General features: G+C 67.5%; 3 protein-coding genes across 3 annotated transcripts; all 3 read right to left on the bottom strand.

The window, feature by feature from the left end:
* Positions 1 to 207: 207 nt before the first annotated feature.
* On the bottom strand, positions 208 to 5406 carry LMXM_05_0700 (conserved hypothetical protein; the record flags this gene model as incomplete). Its single annotated transcript, XM_003871911.1, has 1 exon — positions 208 to 5406. The coding sequence occupies one exon, from the start codon at positions 5404 to 5406 to the stop codon at positions 208 to 210; it is 5199 nt and encodes a 1732-aa protein (XP_003871960.1).
* Positions 5407 to 7739: 2333 nt separating this feature from the next.
* LMXM_05_0690 (conserved hypothetical protein) lies at positions 7740 to 15461 on the bottom strand (the record flags this gene model as incomplete). Its single annotated transcript, XM_003871910.1, has 1 exon — positions 7740 to 15461. One exon carries the CDS (start codon positions 15459 to 15461, stop codon positions 7740 to 7742), a length of 7722 nt encoding a protein of 2573 aa, XP_003871959.1.
* A 1353-nt stretch (positions 15462 to 16814) lies between these two features.
* Positions 16815 to 17855, bottom strand: LMXM_05_0680 (sre-2/carboxylate carrier-like protein; the record flags this gene model as incomplete). The annotated part of the gene is made up of 1 exon (XM_003871909.1): positions 16815 to 17855. The coding sequence occupies one exon, from the start codon at positions 17853 to 17855 to the stop codon at positions 16815 to 16817; it is 1041 nt and encodes a 346-aa protein (XP_003871958.1).
* Positions 17856 to 18023: the final 168 nt, after the last annotated feature.

The raw sequence follows: 18023 nt of genomic DNA, 5'->3' as shown, positions 1-18023 counted from the left end.
GCAACCCGCCCCCGCCCTTTCCATCTTGTGCGAGTCGCAGCAGCAAAGGTATTGGTGGGTGACGAGGCAGGAGACGTCGGAATACATGTCCTTGTAGCTGCTCGGAGGGGGCAATGGGCAGGGGGTGGGGGAGGGAGGGAGGGGGGCGCACATCATCTTCCCTACTTGTGCCGCACTTCGTCGACAGCGGCATCCGCAAGGCGGAGGTCAAGCAGGGTCGTTGGCGCGGCGGTAGACGGGTTTTGGGCGTGAGAGCCGCTCCACCGCCGCACGCTGCGCCTCGCCCTCCTCGCTACTGGGCACCGGGCGCACAATCAAGTAGGGGCGGCGGTGCTCGTCCAGGTGCACCTCCTCGACAACAGTGCGGGTGGCGCCACGCGCGCAGTGCCGCGCATCGTCGGCTTCATGAACGCCAAGCTCAGAATCGGCGGCGCCGTTTTCTGCGGCTGCGTTGTCATCCACGGGAATGCGTCGACGCCGCGACAAAGCGGGCTGTCCAGGGAGCACCTTTAGCCCCTCGCGCTCCGGCGCCAGTGCCCACGGCGACTTGCGTGCCGGGTTGTGGATGCGTATGGAGGAGTAGGCCGAAAACGGCAGTCCGTCCGAGACGCCGTTGACTGTCTTCACGTTGACCGCGCCGCCGCCTGTAGCGGAGGCCTTGCCACCCGTGCGCGGTGGCGAGCCGGTGGCCGAGCGCGCACCGATCATGTATTTGAAGGAGATTCCAGGAACGTGCGGGCGGGCGCGCGACCCGGTGAACTCCTGGGTGTAGTCCGTCGTGCCGCCATCGTGCAGGGACGGGGGCGCGGCGCGCACGCTGCTCGGACCGCCGCGGCCATCCGTGCCGCCGTCCGCGATGCGCGGCTTGAACTCGCGACGGAGATCGACAACAGGGATCCCATTCGCCGCGGACGCCGCGTGTTCTCGGCCACCGCCCGCTCCCCCGCCCGCGCGTACGCCAGTGGCCGTCACCGTCGCGGAGTCAATGATTTCGTCAAGCCACTTGCTGCACGTCTGCGCTGTCACGCTGCTGATCCCGTCAGCACCGCCGTGACTGAGGCGAGAGATAGGGCTTATCGCCGTGGCAGCACTCGCACCGAGACTGCCTCGGCGCTGCCGCGGGGTACAAAGGCGTGCAACCGTGGCCTTGCTTAGGTAGACCGGCTCCTCGCGCGAGGGCGAACAGGAGGCGTCGGGCTTCGCGTCCGAGGTGTGCCTGCCAGCATGCGCTGTGGCAGCAGCAGCAGCGGCAGCGGCGCTGCCAAATGGTCTCAAGTTGTTCGCCGCGTTGCAGCTCTCGCTCTGCTGAATATATCTCTGCTCCTCCTGCCGTTGTTTCTGGGTCGACGGCGAGGAGGTGCGCAGATGATTGCCCGGGCCCCGTGACCACGCCCGTTCCCAGGGCGGCGCCGACAACGTAGATGACATAAACGTGGGGATCAAGCTCGACGACGCCGGGGCAGCCGCGCTCTTCGCTTCCCCTTCACCGCAGCCTGCCGCGCTGACGCTTGCCGTGTCGGCGCCGCTGATGCTTCTAGGCCTCGTTGCTGCCGCCGCGGCCCTTGTTGCTTCAGCGGATGACGACGTGAGGGGAAGGAGGCCATGCAGCTGATCAGAGAAGTTGCTCCTGCGCAACGAAGCAACTCGCGCCGGCGCCGCCGCGTCGTTGACCGCCGCTGCTGCGGTGCCATGCGTGTTGGGCTCTACCGCCGGATCGACCTTGTCCTTGTCGAGGCTCAGAAGCCCAACAGGCTCTGTCACCGCTGCTGTCGATGTCGATGACAGTAGTTGTGAAGGGATGCTGTAGGGTTGGGCAGCAGCCCAGCGTAGGGAGCCGGACAGGGGCGACGGCCGCCCGCGCTCCTGCTCGTTCTGCTCATACACGGCCGCCGCGCCGCGGCGCAGAGGGGCCATGGACGGCGCGGCGGAGAGCGGGGCTGAGGTGGACACGCAGTAGGGGTGTTGCGAGTCAGCAGCTGACGACATCGTGTCATCCAAGCCGCCACCGGAAGCACTGCGGCCGTCACGGGTGTGGGGATAAGGCGGGGAGCGGCGAGCACCAAATCGCTGTCCCTGCTGGCTACCGTAGTAGAGCGCCGCCGCACCACCACCGCCGCGCGCGCTGGACGCTTGCTGGCTGTCCAGCAGAGCGCTCCTCTGCACCTCTGTCACGGCGGCGTTGCGAAAAGCTGCCAGCAGCGCCGACGTCCAGCGGTTCCGCTCGCCAGAGAGGGGTGGGTAACTGCCATAGGCCCCGGCGTCGCGGACCAACGCGCGCGTGTTGGTCGTGCCGAGCGGCACGGCCCCGACCGAAGTGGCGCGAGGTCGACTCTGGGGAAGGGTATACGGACTGCCGCCGACACGTGCGTAGCGACCGCCGCCGACATTGATGTACCCGAGCGGCCGCCGCACCCGTGGTGGTGACGCGAACGGTTCCAACGAGCGCCGTGTGCCAGCATACCGCCATGGAATGCCGACTGTGGTGAGAGGGAGCGTGCTGCGACGCTTCGCAGTACTGTGCTGCCGACGCCGCCGTCCACGGCGCTGCAGTCCCCAAGAACCGTCATCGCTGCTGTCCGCCTCAGAGCCCCCGTCGCTGCCGCTGTCGCCACGATGGTGCGACCGCCGGCGACGGCTGCTGCGCTTCCGGTCGTCGATGTCTGCCCCCATAAGGCCCGCGTTGCCGTCACGCAGCAACTTTGCAAGGCGGTAGAGGTCGCTGCTCGTCAGCTTCTCCGAGCCGCTGTCGGCATCCTCCTCGTCATCGGCATCACTGTCGTTGCCGCTGCATCCCCTGCCGGTGCTGCGCCGGGCGTTCGTGCTACGGCTGCGAAGCCTTGACCGTATGCTGCGGGACTGCCGCTGCCACTGCCCGCTCTTCCGCATGTCGGAGAGGTCGAGATGAGTGGCCTTGCCGGTTCGCTTTCCCGACCGCGTGGGGGGGGACCCCGGCGACGCGGCAAAGCCATCACCACCACCACCAGCTCTGCCGCGGCCGCGTGCGGGTGTGCGGGGGCTCTTCTGCTCGCCCAACGTGGATGTGGAAGAGTCAGACGGGGACAGCGGGGCTCGGTATGATGTGGTGGACACGATGCTGTGGATGCTTCGCTCCACGCTAGATGGCTTCTGCGTGTTGTCCTCCTCCTCCTGCGGTGACGGCGGTTCTCGTGCCGCGCCGGCGGCCGCGGCGGGCTGCGGTCGACTCGCGTGTTCGGCGCACGGGGCCGACTTCGATCGCGAGCTCCGCAACTTCTTCGACGCTAACGCGTTCTTGCCAGCCGCCTCGCGGCGCCGGTGCTCCTCTTCCTCTTGTCGTCGCTTGGCAGCTGCGGCAGCGCTGCGTGCCGCTGTTGTTGCAGTTTGCCGCACCGGCTGCAGGATCGTGGGGGCAGATGCCTTGTCGTTGCCGTCACGGTGCGCAGACGATGATGATCGCGACGTGGCGGCTGCACCAGCACCAGGAGACGCTGAAGTGGATGTTATGGCGCCGGTGGAGTGGTGCGCACCGTCGTTTCGGTCGCCATCGCCGCGGTGGTGGCTGCGGTCCCTTGTCTCACGGGCTGCCTCGTGGCGCGGTGGCGAGGAGGACGGCCTTGGCTGCTGCGTCTTGTCGTCCTCGTGCAGTGCCGTGTCTTCGTCGTCTGCGGCGCTTTTCTGCGCTCTGGCCGAGTCCACCGTGCCGTCTGTGTCCTTCACCAAGGATTTGGTGCGAAGGTGACCGGGCCCGTGGCTGTGCGAGGTTGCTCCTACCTGCGCGCCGTGGTGTGCACCACCACCACCACCACCACCACCACCACCATCTCCGCCGCTGCTGTCGCTGTCCTCAGAGCTTTCTCCTAGTCGCCGGAGTCCGTGCCCAGGTGACCGCACGCCAGCCTCGGGCATCTGCCCCTCCTTAAGCACGGTCGAACTCGGCACACGGAGCGCATTCGTGGCGGCAGCAGCTGCTGGTGGCGGTGTTGCCGGCAAAGACGGTGAGGGCAGCGACGCAGCCGGCGGTGATGTCGAGCCGTAGTGCGACTGCTGCTGTGAGGGAGGCGGGATGAGCCGTTCGTGCGGTGGTGGTGGCCCTACGACGCCCTTCACCAGCCGCGGCCCCGCTGGAGACGGGTGTTGCAGCAGCTGCTGGGGCGATGGCGCCAACCGCACTGCTGGAGGAGAGGCGGTCGCCGTGCTGCGGGCCGCACCAGGGGGCGGAAGACCCATGATTGCCTTCTTTGCCCCCGCCACGACACCACCGCCGCCAGGGCGGCCCTTCATCGCCATGAACTGACCAGGTGGCATCCTCATCGTCGAGCTTGCCGGTGCTGGTGCTGGTGCTGCTGCTGCTGCTGCTGCGGCACCACCACCACCGCCGCTCGGATTGCCGGACGTTGACGGGTTCATGGGTGTCGGCGACTTTCCACGCAGCGAGACTGGTGGCTGTCCTACCATCATCTTTGCGTTGCCCATCAACTGCGGAGGGGGCATCGGCGGCTGCTTCCGGGGTGGTGATTGGCCAGCAGGGTGAGGCAGGGAGCGACTAGTCGGCATCAAGGCGGTGCGGCTGCTGCTGCGGGGACCAGCAGGGCCGCTGTCGACACCTCTCTCACGAGCGCCCAGCCCAGGTGGCGTCTGCAGCCGTTGCTGTAGCGCTGCCGCTTCGCGCCGCAGTCGCTCGTTCTCCCGTTCCCTGTCCGAGGTACTGCCGGGCCTCAGAGAGCTGAGGGCGTTGGTGAGACTCCGCACAGGGTCGAACTTGTGGCTCTTGTTGCCAGAGGCACTAGCCGCTGCCGCTCTTGTTGGCGGTGGCGGTGGCGACGGCGACGGCATCGGTGGCCGCACAGGGCTTTGACCGGGGTTCACGCGAAGCGGCGAAGGGCTGCTTCCACCGCGACCCATCACCCCCGGCGGCGGTGATGTTGTGGGTGACGGCTGTCGGTTTGCCTCCCAACCCGGCCCTGGTGGCATCATCATCTTGCTTTGCATCACGGCCCGTGGCGGCGCTGCGGAAGCGGCAGCGCCGGGGGCGTGACTGGGGCCGGGGCCCCCCGCGGGCAACTTCACGCCTGGCGGCATCATGATCTTCTTCCCGCTCACGAACGCGAACTGCGGGGATGAGTGCGGTGGGCCGATGGGGCCGCGTCCCGGCGCACCAGGCTGCGCTGTCATCGTCCCTGGTGAGGTGGGGCGGCTTAGTGGCTGGCTCGTCGCGAGGGAGTGGCCAACCCCAGCGGCCGACGACGACGGTGGGGGCACCAACATTTTCTGGTTGCCGGCCATCATGAGCATCTGACCAGGCGGTCTCTTCCCTCTAAAGCCGGGAGGTACTGCGGCTGCCGGCAGTCCCATCAGCCCGGGGGCCCCGCGACCTCCACCGAACGGGTAAGGGCCCTTCATGAGATGTGCACCTGGCGGCAGCGGCATGGCGGCGCCGCGTGCACCGGGCGGGAGCATCGACGGGGCGCCGCCACCGCGCGAGGCATGCGGGGTATTCGAGAAGCTAACGGAGGCCATGGGCGTGCGTCTCTGGTGCACAGCGCAGTGAGGAGGTCACGGAGCAGAGCGTGAGCAAGACACAGTGATGCCTCTGCGACGCACAGGGGGGAGGGGGACGAGGACACACACACACACACACACACGCACACGCACACGCACACGCCTTGTAGCTCACGCACGCGCGCATGAAGGCCTCCCCCCTCCGCCCGACTGCAGCCCTTGGTGAAGGAGCAAGAGCAAGAGAAACAAAAAAATACAAAAGGGTGTGGTGGTGGTGGTGGTAGTGGGGTGCACAGCGACGAGATGAGCAGGATGATGATGATGATGATGGGGGGGGGGATGAGCAGGATGGTGAGGGGTGGGCTGTGTGTGTGGGTGCCGTTGGAGACGTCTATGAAGCAGACACGGGAGCACACATGTATGTTCGTGCGAAATCTAAAAGGGAGCGATGGGGGGATGGGAAAGCAGTCGAGGGTGTGTCGGCGATCACCGCTGCGCGGGGTGGTGATGATGATGATGGGTGATGCGTGATGCGTGATGTGTGATGGTTCGTGATGGTGCGCCGACAGCGAGCGGGCAACGGGAGAGCGCGAGAACGCCGCTACACTAGTTGCGTTCTCTCGCACGCACAGACAGAGAGGTGCACGGTCGCCGGAGGAGGAGGTGGAGATAGAGCAAGGAGGCACGAGCGCTACAGACGGACGAGGTGGGGAGGGAGGGGGGAGGGCAGACACCCGCGCAAGACGCACTTCGACAGGAGCAGAGGTGGTGGTGGTGGCGGTGGCGGCGGCTTCCCAGCATCACTGCGGCCGCTAGCAGGTGCAACGCCCAAAAAACGGAACGGCCGCCAGAGCCACCAAATGCGTTTCTCCCCCCCTTGTCGTCGTGTGCTGCTTCTCCCATGTAGGTCTTGTGCAGGTATATGCTGGCTCGCCGATCAAGCCCCTCAAGAGGGTGGTGGTGGGGAGTATGCCTGTGCGAGCCGTTGCGCGAGAGCAACGCGCGGGGTGGGGGTGGGGGGAGGGGCAGCTCCAGATGTGTGGCGGTTTGCTGTGTTTTTTCGCTTCGTGGTCCTACTCACGATGTGGTAGTGGGAGGGCTCGCCCCCAACGCGCCTCTATGCAAGTGTTACCCCCTCGTCCTGCCCGCGAGGCACTGCGTCTCCCCAGCCTGCCTGCTGAGCGCGCGTATCCTGCCGTAGCCTGGGGATGGTGGCTGTGTAAAAGACGCAGCCCGGCTCTGCCATCGGGTCTGCAGACCGTGAGGGTGGGACCCCCCCGTCCCCATCCAGACCCGAGCCCGGCACGCGCACACCAAGCGCGACGCGTGGCATCTGGAGGTATTACAGCCCAGCAGTCTCGCTACAACGACCACTCGACGGGTGTGTACTGCCTCATCCGCTCATGATGGGGTGCGAGAGGAGAAGTGGGGTGGGTGGGGGCGGAGGGCCACAAGGCATCATCTCAGGCCAGAGTGCACTACTTGTAGCTGTCAAGGGGGGGGGGGCAGAGACGGAGAGGGGGTTGAGGGTGAGCACAAGGCGCTACGGATTCCGTTGATGAGGTCCTTGAAGGGCCACCGCAGTGCCTTCTCGGTCTCCGTGATTCCTCGTCGTCACTGCGGTCGGGACATCAATGGCCCCGGCTAGCAGAAGGGCGGAGGTTGGAGAGGCCTACCTCACGGCGTGTGGGGGAGGAGGGGGAGAGGGTGGGGCGATGTGCGGCAACACACCTCGCCGCTTCCCGACGCGTTCTGTTGCTGGCGCGCGCGCACCCCTGCTGTGATGGCGAGGTCTACCCAGCGCGCGTATCGTGCGGAGGGGGGAGAGGGCGCGTGAGCCGGTGCGAAAGGGGTGGCGATGGTTGGTGAGGCGTAGTGACGAAACGCATGAAGCGCTCAACTGACACACATCACACATGGGCAGACCACATGCAACGACAGCGGCTGAAAAACACGAGCGAGAAGAGGTAGGTGGAGGGGAGCTGTGGAGCATCCTGGAGGCGGGTGATGATGTTGGTGGCGGCGCTGATGGGAGCTGAGGAAGCATCAAGGCCAACAACAACAGCGCACAAGAGAAGGATCACCAACACCCGCACACTCGCTCACAAAAACACGTCGCTCCCCTCGTAACATCTATGCAGTACCGATTGCGTCCATTTTTTCGGTTTCTATGCTGCCACACGCACGCGGCGGGGCGGGGTGCAGCGACGGCGCACACGTACACGGATCCCGGATGAAGCGCGTGCCCTTCAAGTCGTCCTCTACCCAGTGCTGCGGCTGTCGGTGGCTGTGGCCGTCGTCGCTGGGTTCGTCTTGCTTGCCAGCATCGGGTATCCGACGCTGGCAAGCTTTCGCAGCGTGTCTGCCGCCGTGGGTCGTCGCGGTGGTGGTTGGGCGGCGCTGGCGGCTGCGGGCAGTATACCCCTGAAGTAGGCTCCTGGTCCGGGGTTGTTGTTCAGTTTTGGGTCGTGACGACCGCCCGTGCCAAACGATGGCCCGCGCAGCGCTGCCGCATCGGCTGCAAGACCGGCGCCTCGGAAGTAGGTGCCGGGCCCGGGGTAGTTGTTCAGCACCGGCGAGGCCCGCTCGCCAAGCCCGAAGCTGGCACCTCTGCCCTCCACCACACCCGCCGCTACCGACGCCGCTGAGTCTCTGTAGTAGGTGCCGGGGCCTGGAGTAGCCGTACCTGGTGTCGCACTCATCCGCTCGCCAAAGCCGAAGCTTGGGCCGGGTGTAGTCGACGTGCCGTCGAGGTTGCTCGCGCGGTAGTAGGCCCCTGGGCCGGGGGTGTCCACGCCGCTGCATGCCAGGTGTGGTCGCGGCTCCGCTTGCCCAAACGACGGCGCCGTCGCCGCACCGCAAGGGGCAGCGTCGTAGCCGGCGACAGCGTAGCTGCCAGGGCCTGGGTTTTCGTTCAGCACCGCCGATGGCCGCCTCGCGGTGCCGAAGCGCAGCCCCGGCGCTGATCCGGCAGCCGAGGTTGCCTTGAAGGAGGGTGCCACCGCGTAGGCGCCGGGACCGGGAGTAGCTCCCAGCGCCGCGCCACCCACGTCGTCCATCCGAACCGCGGAGCCGAAGGACGGTCCGATCCCGGCTCCGTTGGCGAGACTAGGACGGTGGGGGTCATACGTGCCTGGGCCGGGTGCGTCACTACCGCTCTTGACGGTGTTCGCGGTACGCTCTGCCAGGCCGAAAGTTGCGGAAGGGCCGTTGGTGCTGCTGCTGCTGCCGCCGCCGCCGTGGTGGTGCGACGTCGGGTCGACAGGGCTGTACGTGCCTGGCCCCACGAGCGGGGAGGCGTCGACGTCCCCACTGCGCAGCACTGGCCGCGGCCCACGCGGAATAGTAAAGCTCGGGCCCCGTCCGCCCATATGTGTGCAGTCGATGGCGCTCCCAACGTCGTACGACCCGGGCCCGGGGGTGCCGCCACCGACAGAGCCACCACGCATGTTTCCGCTGTGCAGGTCGGCGGCGTTGTCTTCGTGCGAGCCCACGACCACCTCCCGTGGCGCTTGTGCGAAGCTCACCGGTTGGCGAATGGCGGGTGGCGCTGGGAGGTCATAGGCGCCAGGGCCGACGCCAGCGTCGCCGTTCGCGGCGCTCAGCATCCGTGGGGCTGTGCCAAAGCGGTGCGCTGCAGCCACCGATGCTGCGGAGGCATCGGTGTTATACGCGCCTGGCCCAGGCCCCTCTGCCAACCCCACTTGCATCGACGCTATCGGACGTCCTTGCATGGTGAACCCGCCCGGCTGGCGTGCTACCTGAGTAGAGTTGTACGCGGTGTCTGGGTCGTACGCTCCTGGACCCGGCGTGTCACGTGTGATGTCCGTCGAATCACCGTGACGACCCAGCACCAGCGCCGACCGCCGGTGCTCCTGGACGGCGACCGGATACTCGTAGCTCCCCGGGCCCGGTCGCGGCTCTTGCAGTCGTGGTGCGTGCGGCGCGGGCGGTGCCATGGTGTGGGACGGCACGCGAGGCAGCACCTGTGCATCAGCTGCCTCGATCATGTAGCTGCCAGGCCCAACATCGCCTTTTGTGGCAGCACCAGGGGCGGTGGGGGGCGGCATGCGCGGTGCGGTGCCGAAGCGGTGTGCCGCCGCTGCACTGGCTGCCATATCGCCATGAGGATCATAAGCGCCCGGGCCGATGTCGCCTTCCTCCGCCCCTGCACCCCATCCCACCACATCGGTGGACGCGGATGGCGCCATGCGTGGCGCCTGCGCGAAGGTCGGACCGGCCCGGGTAGAGCGTGACGTAGAGGAGGCATTCACATTCGGCGAGTACGCACCCGGACCTGGCGTCCACGGCACGCCACCGTCGTGAACGCCGACCGCCGCAGTGTCGACGTCGCCGGCAGACACGCCAGTGCAGGCGTGCCGCGCTGCGGTCCCGAAGCGCACCCCAGGCGCGGATGGTCGCACCGCAGCATCCACCACGTTGTATGTCCCAGGCCCCGGCGAGGTGGCGTCGCCGACGGGCGACGCTGTCTCTGCCTTTGAGAACGAGGCGCCGCTATGCAGCGGCGCAGGAGCCGGTACGACGTACTCGCCTGGGCCCGGCGAGGCGGTCGCGAGGGTTGATGATCCATCCGCCACGTCTGCTGCTGCACTCCTCATCGAGGTGCCGAACCCCCACTGCGGGCCTTCAGGAAAGAAAGGTGGCAGATGGTACGCTCCAGGTCCTGGGGAGGATGCTTCGCCTTCGTCGTTGCCGCGAAAGCCCTTGACGCCGCTCGCCCCACCAGAGAGGATAGCGATGGCGGGGCGGGGCAGCGTGGCTCGGTAGGCGGCCTCCACGCTGTACGCTCCGGGGCCCGGAGACTCCGCTATCCCGCCAGCTGCTGCATTCCCCACACCCAGGTTGCCACTATAACCACCACTGCCGCCAGCCCGTGGAAAGCTGTAGGCGGCGGCGGTCGGCCCCTGTGAGCAGTGCGCCAGGCCCGCCTCGACATCATAGGCGCCAGGACCCACGCCGTCCGCCTCGGCGGCCTCTTCAACCTCGTTGGCTAGGCGGGCCGCTGTCCCAAAGCGGTGCACCGACCGCGCTGGGCGAATCGCGGCGTCATTCGGGTCGTACGCCCCGGGGCCCGGGACGTCCATCGCCACACGTGCGTCGTCGCCACCCACGATCCGGGGAGCTGTTCCAATGCGGACCGCCAGAGAGAGCGCTCCGCCGCCACAGCCGGCACCCATGTCGGTGTACGCCTCCGGCATGTACGCTCCGGGTCCCGGGCTTGCGGACATCGTCGCTGACGCGCCCTCCTCTCCCAACCGCGGCGCAGTGCCAATGCGCGTCGCGCCACTGCCGTCGCCGCCGTTCACCAATCGACCGTCCCGCGTCATCCGCACTTCGTAGGCACCAGGCCCCGGCCCATCCACCGCGCTTGCCACGGCGGTGGCGCGAGGGGCAGAGCCGAAGGTGTAGCCGCGTTCTGCCTGCACTACGTCGGACGGGTACTGTGGGTCGTACTGCCCCGGACCCAGCTCGGAACCGGCACCGGCGCGGTGTTCGTGGGACGGCATCGACGCGTCACCGCCCGCGTAGTAGTAGGGGGCGCCTCGTCCTGCAGGGGCGCGTGCCAGCACCACCCGCGGCGCGCTTTTCTCGACTTGAGCGAACTGAGGGCTGTAGGCACCAGTGCCGTCGCCGTTGCCCTCCTTCCACTCCAGATCCGGACGTGCCACTGCAGAGCCCATCACCGCGCTCCGCCCGGGTGGGCTGAGGTCCACCACCTCGTACGCACCAGGGCCCGGAGCGTCGGCAGCGTGTGCGTCGCTATCGGGGAAGCGCGCGCTCGTGCGAGCAAGCGAGAAGGTGCGCGTCGACGACGCATGCATGTCCACGGGGTCGTAGAGTCCCGGACCTGGCCGCTCTGCCGCGTCGCCCCTTTCGGCGGTGGCAACAGCACGCGCGGTGGACATCACGGCCCCTCGGCCAGCCGGCAGTGCGGGCAGCATGTAGCTGCCAGGACCCACATTCGCGGGGGTCACCCCAGTCGGCACGAGCAGCGAGGCTCGCGTGGCGCGGCCGATGATTGCGCCCGGGCGGTTCACGAGGCTCGTGGCGGCGTCGACGTCATAGTCGCCAGGGCCGGGGGTGGCTAGATGGGCAAGGAAGAGGCTGGTGTTGGGGTGGGGCGGGTGTCCGTTGGCTGCTGCTGCTCCGTGCCCTCCACCATTGCCCTCCGTGGCCGCCAGGGTCTGCTCATACGGGAAGCGCGGCGCGCTCATGCCGAGGTACGCGGTGGGACCGCTCTGCGGCAGAGCCGGCAGAGTGTACGCACCAGGGCCCGGTCCACCGTCCTGCGCCTCTTCGTCGTCGACCTTGGCCCGCGCATCTGCCCCGGCACGCGGTATAACTCCACCCTTGACGCTCTCGCGCACCACCCTATAGCCGCTCTCCACATCGTAGGCTCCTGGGCCCGCACGCGCGCCATTATCCGTGTCGCCAGCCGTGACTGCGGTGCCCTGGACACCGGCACGGTTGCTGTCGCCGACAGGGAGCCGCGGCGCGGTGGGGATGAGTGCGCTCGCCACGGAGCGCTGCAGTGCGCGATAACCGGCCTCCGTATCGTAGGCGCCAGGGCCAGGGTGGTCGACGGCGTGCAGGGCCCGGCCATTCACGTCTTTTGCGCCCTCCCCGGGTGCGCTCACTGGCACTGCCGCGCTCGGCGCGTATCGCGCTGCAGTGCCAAAGGACCACTGCGGACTGCGGCGCATGCGCCACACCTCGCCGCCGCACACGTCGTACGTGGCAGGTCCAGGGCCGAAGCCGACGTCGTCGCTGAGGAGGTGCGATAAAGGTGATACCGCCATTCGCGCTGCACCGCCGCCGACTGCGCTGGCAAGGGTGCCGTCATCGGCGGCTCCCGCAGCGGAGCGGAGCGGTCCTCGCGGACCGCGGTCGTGGCGGAATGTCATAGACACCTCTGGCGCGCGACGTTGCACCCACCGCAGCGCGCGCTCCAAATCGTACGTGGCCGGGCTGGGTTCTCCGGGTGGCGGAGCGGCGCCTTCCGCGTTTCCGGTGCGGCCGGTCTTCGAGTTGTGCCCCTCGACCACGGCAGCCGCGGGTGCGCCTGCCGCCTTCACAGGGAAGCGCTGGCTGGTCAGACGCAGAGCTACGCCGCTGCCGACACCCCTCCACACACTGCCGTCGGCGGCGGCTGCAGCCGCCGCTACAGCAGCTGACGTGTTGCCGCAGCGGTCTGTGCATGGGTCTGCAGCGACCGTCTGCCCAATAGTGCGCCGATCACCACCGGCCAGGGACGGGTGCGCCACGAAGTTGGATGTGGTCGTGCCGATGTACGCGCCACCGGCCCAGTCGCGCCACGGCACGACAAGTGAGGCGCGCAGGGACGCTACTGCTGCTGCTGCGGCGGCGGTGGACACAACAGAAAAGTGCGCCCCGTCAGCGGACTTGGAAAACTGGTGGCCTGTCCGTGCCGCACCGAGCTGCTTGCTCTGGTCGTAGCGGTCGCCGTCGACGATATTGTAGGCACCAGGCCCCGGCACGGCAGCCGCGCGCTTCGCCCAGGTCGAGGTGTGCACGTAGGCATCGCCGTACCGCAGCTGTAGCTGTCGAGCACCGGTGCTGGCGAAGACGACGCCTTTGCCGATCACATGCTTTCCCGTGGTTGGAGCGGTGTCTGCATCCTTGCCGTCCGTAGCGTCCCCATCGGCGGCGGTGGTCGCCGCCGCACCGCCAGCAGCGACGGGCTCCGCTGTGAAGGCCTTGCGTTCTTCACGCTTGTACACGTCGTAGGCGCCTGGGCCTGGGGTGACGGACTTGACGGCGGGCATACGGGCCGACTTCGGGATCGCGGCACCGCGAATTCCGTGCGCTGCGGAGCTGGCCGCGTAGGCGAGATCCACGTGGTAGGATCCGGGGCCTGGCACCCCGACGGCGGGGCGGCGGCGCGGGCGGGAGAGGGCTCGCAAGGCGCTCTCATCGTTGGGCAACGGCTGCTTCTCCCCTCTGCTGCTCCGGCCGGCCTCGTCGTGCTGGTCTTCCACAGCTGGCGCACCATCCTTGTCCTCGGCGGCAGCGGGGGGTGCGGTTGCGCCTTCGTCGGAAGCTGGCGCCGCTGCACCATTCTCTGAGGATGACCGATTTGAGGGCAGCTGCGGCGGCTGCTCATCTTCGAGCTTTGGTGGTGCTTCCCCACTCAGTAGGCTGGCCTCCGCCGTTGGGGAGGAGGGCAGTGGCGCTGCCGCTGCAGTGACCTCCGCGTCCTGCTTCGCCGCCAATGAAGTTTCCGTGGCGTTTGCCTTGCTGCGGCGGCCACCAGAGCGTGGCGGCTGTGGCGACGGAGCATCGCGGGCAGCGTCCATGATCCTCTCTATGTACGTCCGCCGCTTCGTGGAGCCCATGATGGCGGCGCGGCCGCGCGTGCGCTTGGCCTCGGGGTCATCCAGTGCCATCCTGAGCTGCCCCGCGCGCCGCTGTCGCGCCGAGGCGTCCGCCGCGCCGGCGGCGTATTCCGGCCGGTAATGCCTCGAGCAGCTTCGCTTGTCAAACCTGTCGCCGCGGCCGTGCAAGGAGGCAGAGGAGGAGCATCGACTGTGAGAGGAGGTGCTGGCAGAGCCGCTGCCGCCGTCGTCGGTCTTGCTCTCCAGCATTACCTCGGCGTAGAGGGCCTCGTGCGCTTGGTATGGGCAGTCAGCGGCATGCGAGGCGGGGTTCACCGCCATTGTAAAGCCGGAGAACTCAGCCCAGTAGCACGTGCACGTGCGCGTGGCGATGTCGCGGAGAACCGCTTCGCCCTTCCCGTGATCCACGCGGCCGCGTGTAGACGACACAGCGGCCACCGCGTCCGCAGAGGTCGACTTTCCTCTGCGGTGCGCACCGCAACTGCGGTCAACACGTCGATCATGACGGCAGTGATGCCTGCCGTGGGTGGGCGACTGCTGCCCGCTTCTGTGACGCGCACGTCGGGTAGAGCGGCACTGTACCTCTGGTGAGGACAGCTGCTCTGGCGACGGGCGTCGAGAGGGTGTCGCACGTAGCTGACCCGGCCACTGCAGGCGCAGGGAGTCCACAGTTGCCGTCTTCGATACCGCTGGTGCGCCGTTCTTCTTCGCGGCGGCACCATCGGCGGACGACACCCAGCGAACGCGCGCCGGCGAGGGGGAGCGCGCGTGATACCTGCCATGAGCGGCACCGGCCACCGCGCCGCGAGAGCGATGCTCATGAGCGTTCACCTGACGCGGTAGGCCGACGCAGTCACACGAGCTGCATCGGCGACAGCAGTTGGGGCACTGGTATCGCTGAGCCTGAGGCTGCCGTGGCTGCGAGCATGACCGCGAGGTCGAGGTGGAAGGCTTCGAGGGGCTGGAGGTGATCGCGGAGGTGTCTGTGCTGGTAAGCGCAGGCGACACGACCTTCACACTGGCCGCTGCCGACCCCGCCGTAGGTCGCGGGCTCTTGTGGGTCTTCACGGACTTCTTGTCTGCCGTCACCAACTTCGTGCCGGAGCCATAGCGGCGGCCGTCGTCGTCGTCGATGATGATGATGCTGTCGCTGCCAAAGTCCATGAGGGGGACGCGGATGGCAGCAGCGGCGCCGTGCAATGTCTGCTGAGACGCGGTGTGCACATGGCGCTGCTGTGAGCGCGTGGGGGAGGTGCAGGTTCGCCGCTGCGGCGAGCAGGGGACGGAGTGTGAGGCGCGAGCGACCCTTTCTGTGGCGACGGCATCGTGGCCTTGACGACTGCCCTCATCGTGCATCACCGCGTACAGGCGTTGGAAAGAGCGCAGCATGGCGTCCACGTCGACGTCGCGCTCGCAGTTCTGCTTGGCTGTGCCTGCGGTGAGGTGGCTGGTGGCGTGCGAGAACGAGGACGGATGCACCGCAGCTGCGCGTGCGCTGTGGGAGCTGCGCGGGGTGTGGGCCTCCGCGCGCCGCTGCCGCTTCTGCTGCTGCCGCCGCCAGCCTTGATAGAGCTGCACCGCGCCGGCGCTGCTGAGGGTTCCCATCGCCGGCACCTGCACGTAGTCGTACGCGTAGGGGTCCCCATACGGGTCCGTCGTGTGAGGAGCGCTGCTGCGGCTGGTGTTGGCGCTACCGCTGGTGTGGTCGTGGTCGGCGTAGCAAGCCCTCTGGCGTCTAGACCTCGATAACCGCGACGGCGGCACCGTCACGGTCGTGTGGGCAGCCATGACCGCAGCAGTGGATGTAGTGGGGCATGTCGTGAGGGCGCCCGGGGCGATCGTGGCGTTCACCTCCATCGCCACCTCACGTAGGTACGCCGCGTAAGAGGGGGAGGACGGCATCGTGTGGTGTGTGTGTGTGTGTGGGTGTGGAGGAGGGGGGAGGGCCTTGATAAAGGTCACTCTTCCTGGGCGATGGCGTTCAGATGTCGGCTGCGGTGACCCTTCGCTTTCTGTCTATAAGTGCCTGCGCGTGTCTCACGTGCTTGCAAGAGGGGGAGGGGGAGGGGTGGTCGAAGGAGAGGGAGGGAGGGGGAGGGGGGGGGATAGAGCACAGCGTGAGACCGACACACACACACACACACACACACGCACACGAGCAGCGGCAAGCGCACGTTGAGGACTGCCTTGATACGGATGACTGTCTCTGCGGTCGCCCATCGATGTACGTACGGGTGGGACGTGTGTTGCGGCCTGCTCAGGAAGAGCGGTGGTGGTTGTGTTGCTGTCGTGGCGGTGGTGCGCGCACATGCATGCCGTGTACACACCTGAGTCGCGCACACAAACGCGCAGGCGGGTGAAGGGGAGAGGCGTGCCAGGGGTGAGGTGAGGTCGCGGGGACGCGTCACGGACAGTCCGCCCCACCGCGGCGGACACACGCCTTGTCCGCTGCGGTGGCTCGACACGCATCAGCGGGCCAGGCGTCGATACACCAAGCAGTGGATGCTGGCGTACTCCCTAGTTGTCGTCGCCGATACTGCTGCTGCTGCTGCTGGCGGGAAGGATGCAAGGAAAACGATGCGCGACATCGCGCGCCGGCTCTGAAGCACACGCATACATGCACACGAGTGGACGCAGGGATTCAAATGGGGGAGGTGGGCGGGGCGGCGGTAGAGCCAATGAGAGCACGCTTGCAAGCGGACTCGACGGAGCGAAGCGCGGAGATGGAGGGAGGCGTTGAAGTAGAGCTTCGTGTTCGAGATATACAACAGCGGCGGCGCCCGCAATGAGCCACACACATGCACACACAGAAGCTAAGCACGGAGAGAGGGCGTGACCGCGGCGCATGCCTCTCCCGGCACCGCCGCGTGCTACTCGCCGTCCCTGACGTGTGCTGCCCGTTCCATCTCTCGCCTCTCCCTGCCCCCTCCCCCAAACCCGAGAATGGGCGGTGCGGCGCTAGAGGCCTTTGTTGAACTCGACATGCGTGATGGCGTGGCCGGCGGCGTTCGTCTGCCCCTGGAAGGACGCCTCCAGCCAGCTCACGGGCACCACCGTCTTCTGCGGGAACACGGCGATGCTCATCGGCAGTGCGACGCACAGCACACTGACCAGCGTCAGCACGTTCACCGGTAGAAAGAGCTGCACGCGGCGCTGCGCGAAGAAGCGGACGCCCTTTGTCGGGTGGAAGAGAGCGTTCATGAAAACCGGCGGCAGCAGCATCAGCGGCACAGGGATCATGACGCGGCTGAGCGCTACCTGCGCCACAGCGAGGCGGCCGGCCATGGCCGACGGCTTGCCGTCGTTCAGGTCTTTACCCGTCTCCGGGTCTTGCACGGCAATGCCGCGCAGCACATCGCGGAACCGAATGACCCCAAGGTTCGCAATGTTTGCACACGCCACGGCGGTGTACGGGATCATCAGCTGCAGGAGCAGTGCCGCCGACGACGTGGACGCCGAGACAGCGGAGGCGACCTTACTGAGCTGGTACGAGGTGCCACACGCGGTGCATGTGGCCACGACGTAGCTTATGGCGAGCTCATGCAGCGGCAGCCCGTCCTTGCCGCTGCCGTTGCAGTAGTTGAAGCCGACGTTGTACGTCTGATTCGAGAACTGCCAGAACATGGCCCGCGCGGGGGTCTGCTGCGATGGCGCCAGCATACCACATAGGTTGATGAAGTTCATCGGCACGAACATGGAGAACCGGAACGGCATAAGGATGGGCTTCCCCGACTCGGGGTGGACGATGCACTGCACCCGCTGCCGCGCGTCAAGGTAGTCGGCCACCTTCACTGTGGCCCAGCCCTCCTCACGGCGGTCGACACGCTCGAGCAGCGCCTCGCTCAGCGCCAGCCGCGTCGGCGACGTGAGGAGGGTGCGAGGGTCCGTCATGGAGAGAAAGCGAAGGAAGCGGCCCTTGTACGTCGACTGGTCCGGCTGCAAGTCCTGCGGGAAGTTTGGCACCTCCCCGAGGGTGGCGCCTGGGCTGAGCTGCTTCATGCTGAGGAGACCGTACACACATGCCTTTGCGCTGGAGCTGTCTGTCACCGTCCTCCGTAGCTCGTTGCCGCGCCGTGGGAGAGGAGGGGAGGGGGAGGGGCGAGGGAAGAAAAATTCTGTGGCAGCGACAGCGAGACAGCCAGTGATAGCGACGGCGAAGACAGAGGG

The sequence above is a fragment of the Leishmania mexicana genome, chromosome 5, assembly GCF_000234665.1.
Source record: "Leishmania mexicana MHOM/GT/2001/U1103 complete genome, chromosome 5".
NCBI classification, from domain to species: Eukaryota; Euglenozoa; class Kinetoplastea; order Trypanosomatida; family Trypanosomatidae; genus Leishmania; species Leishmania mexicana.
This window is presented reverse-complemented; position numbering and strand designations above follow the sequence as displayed.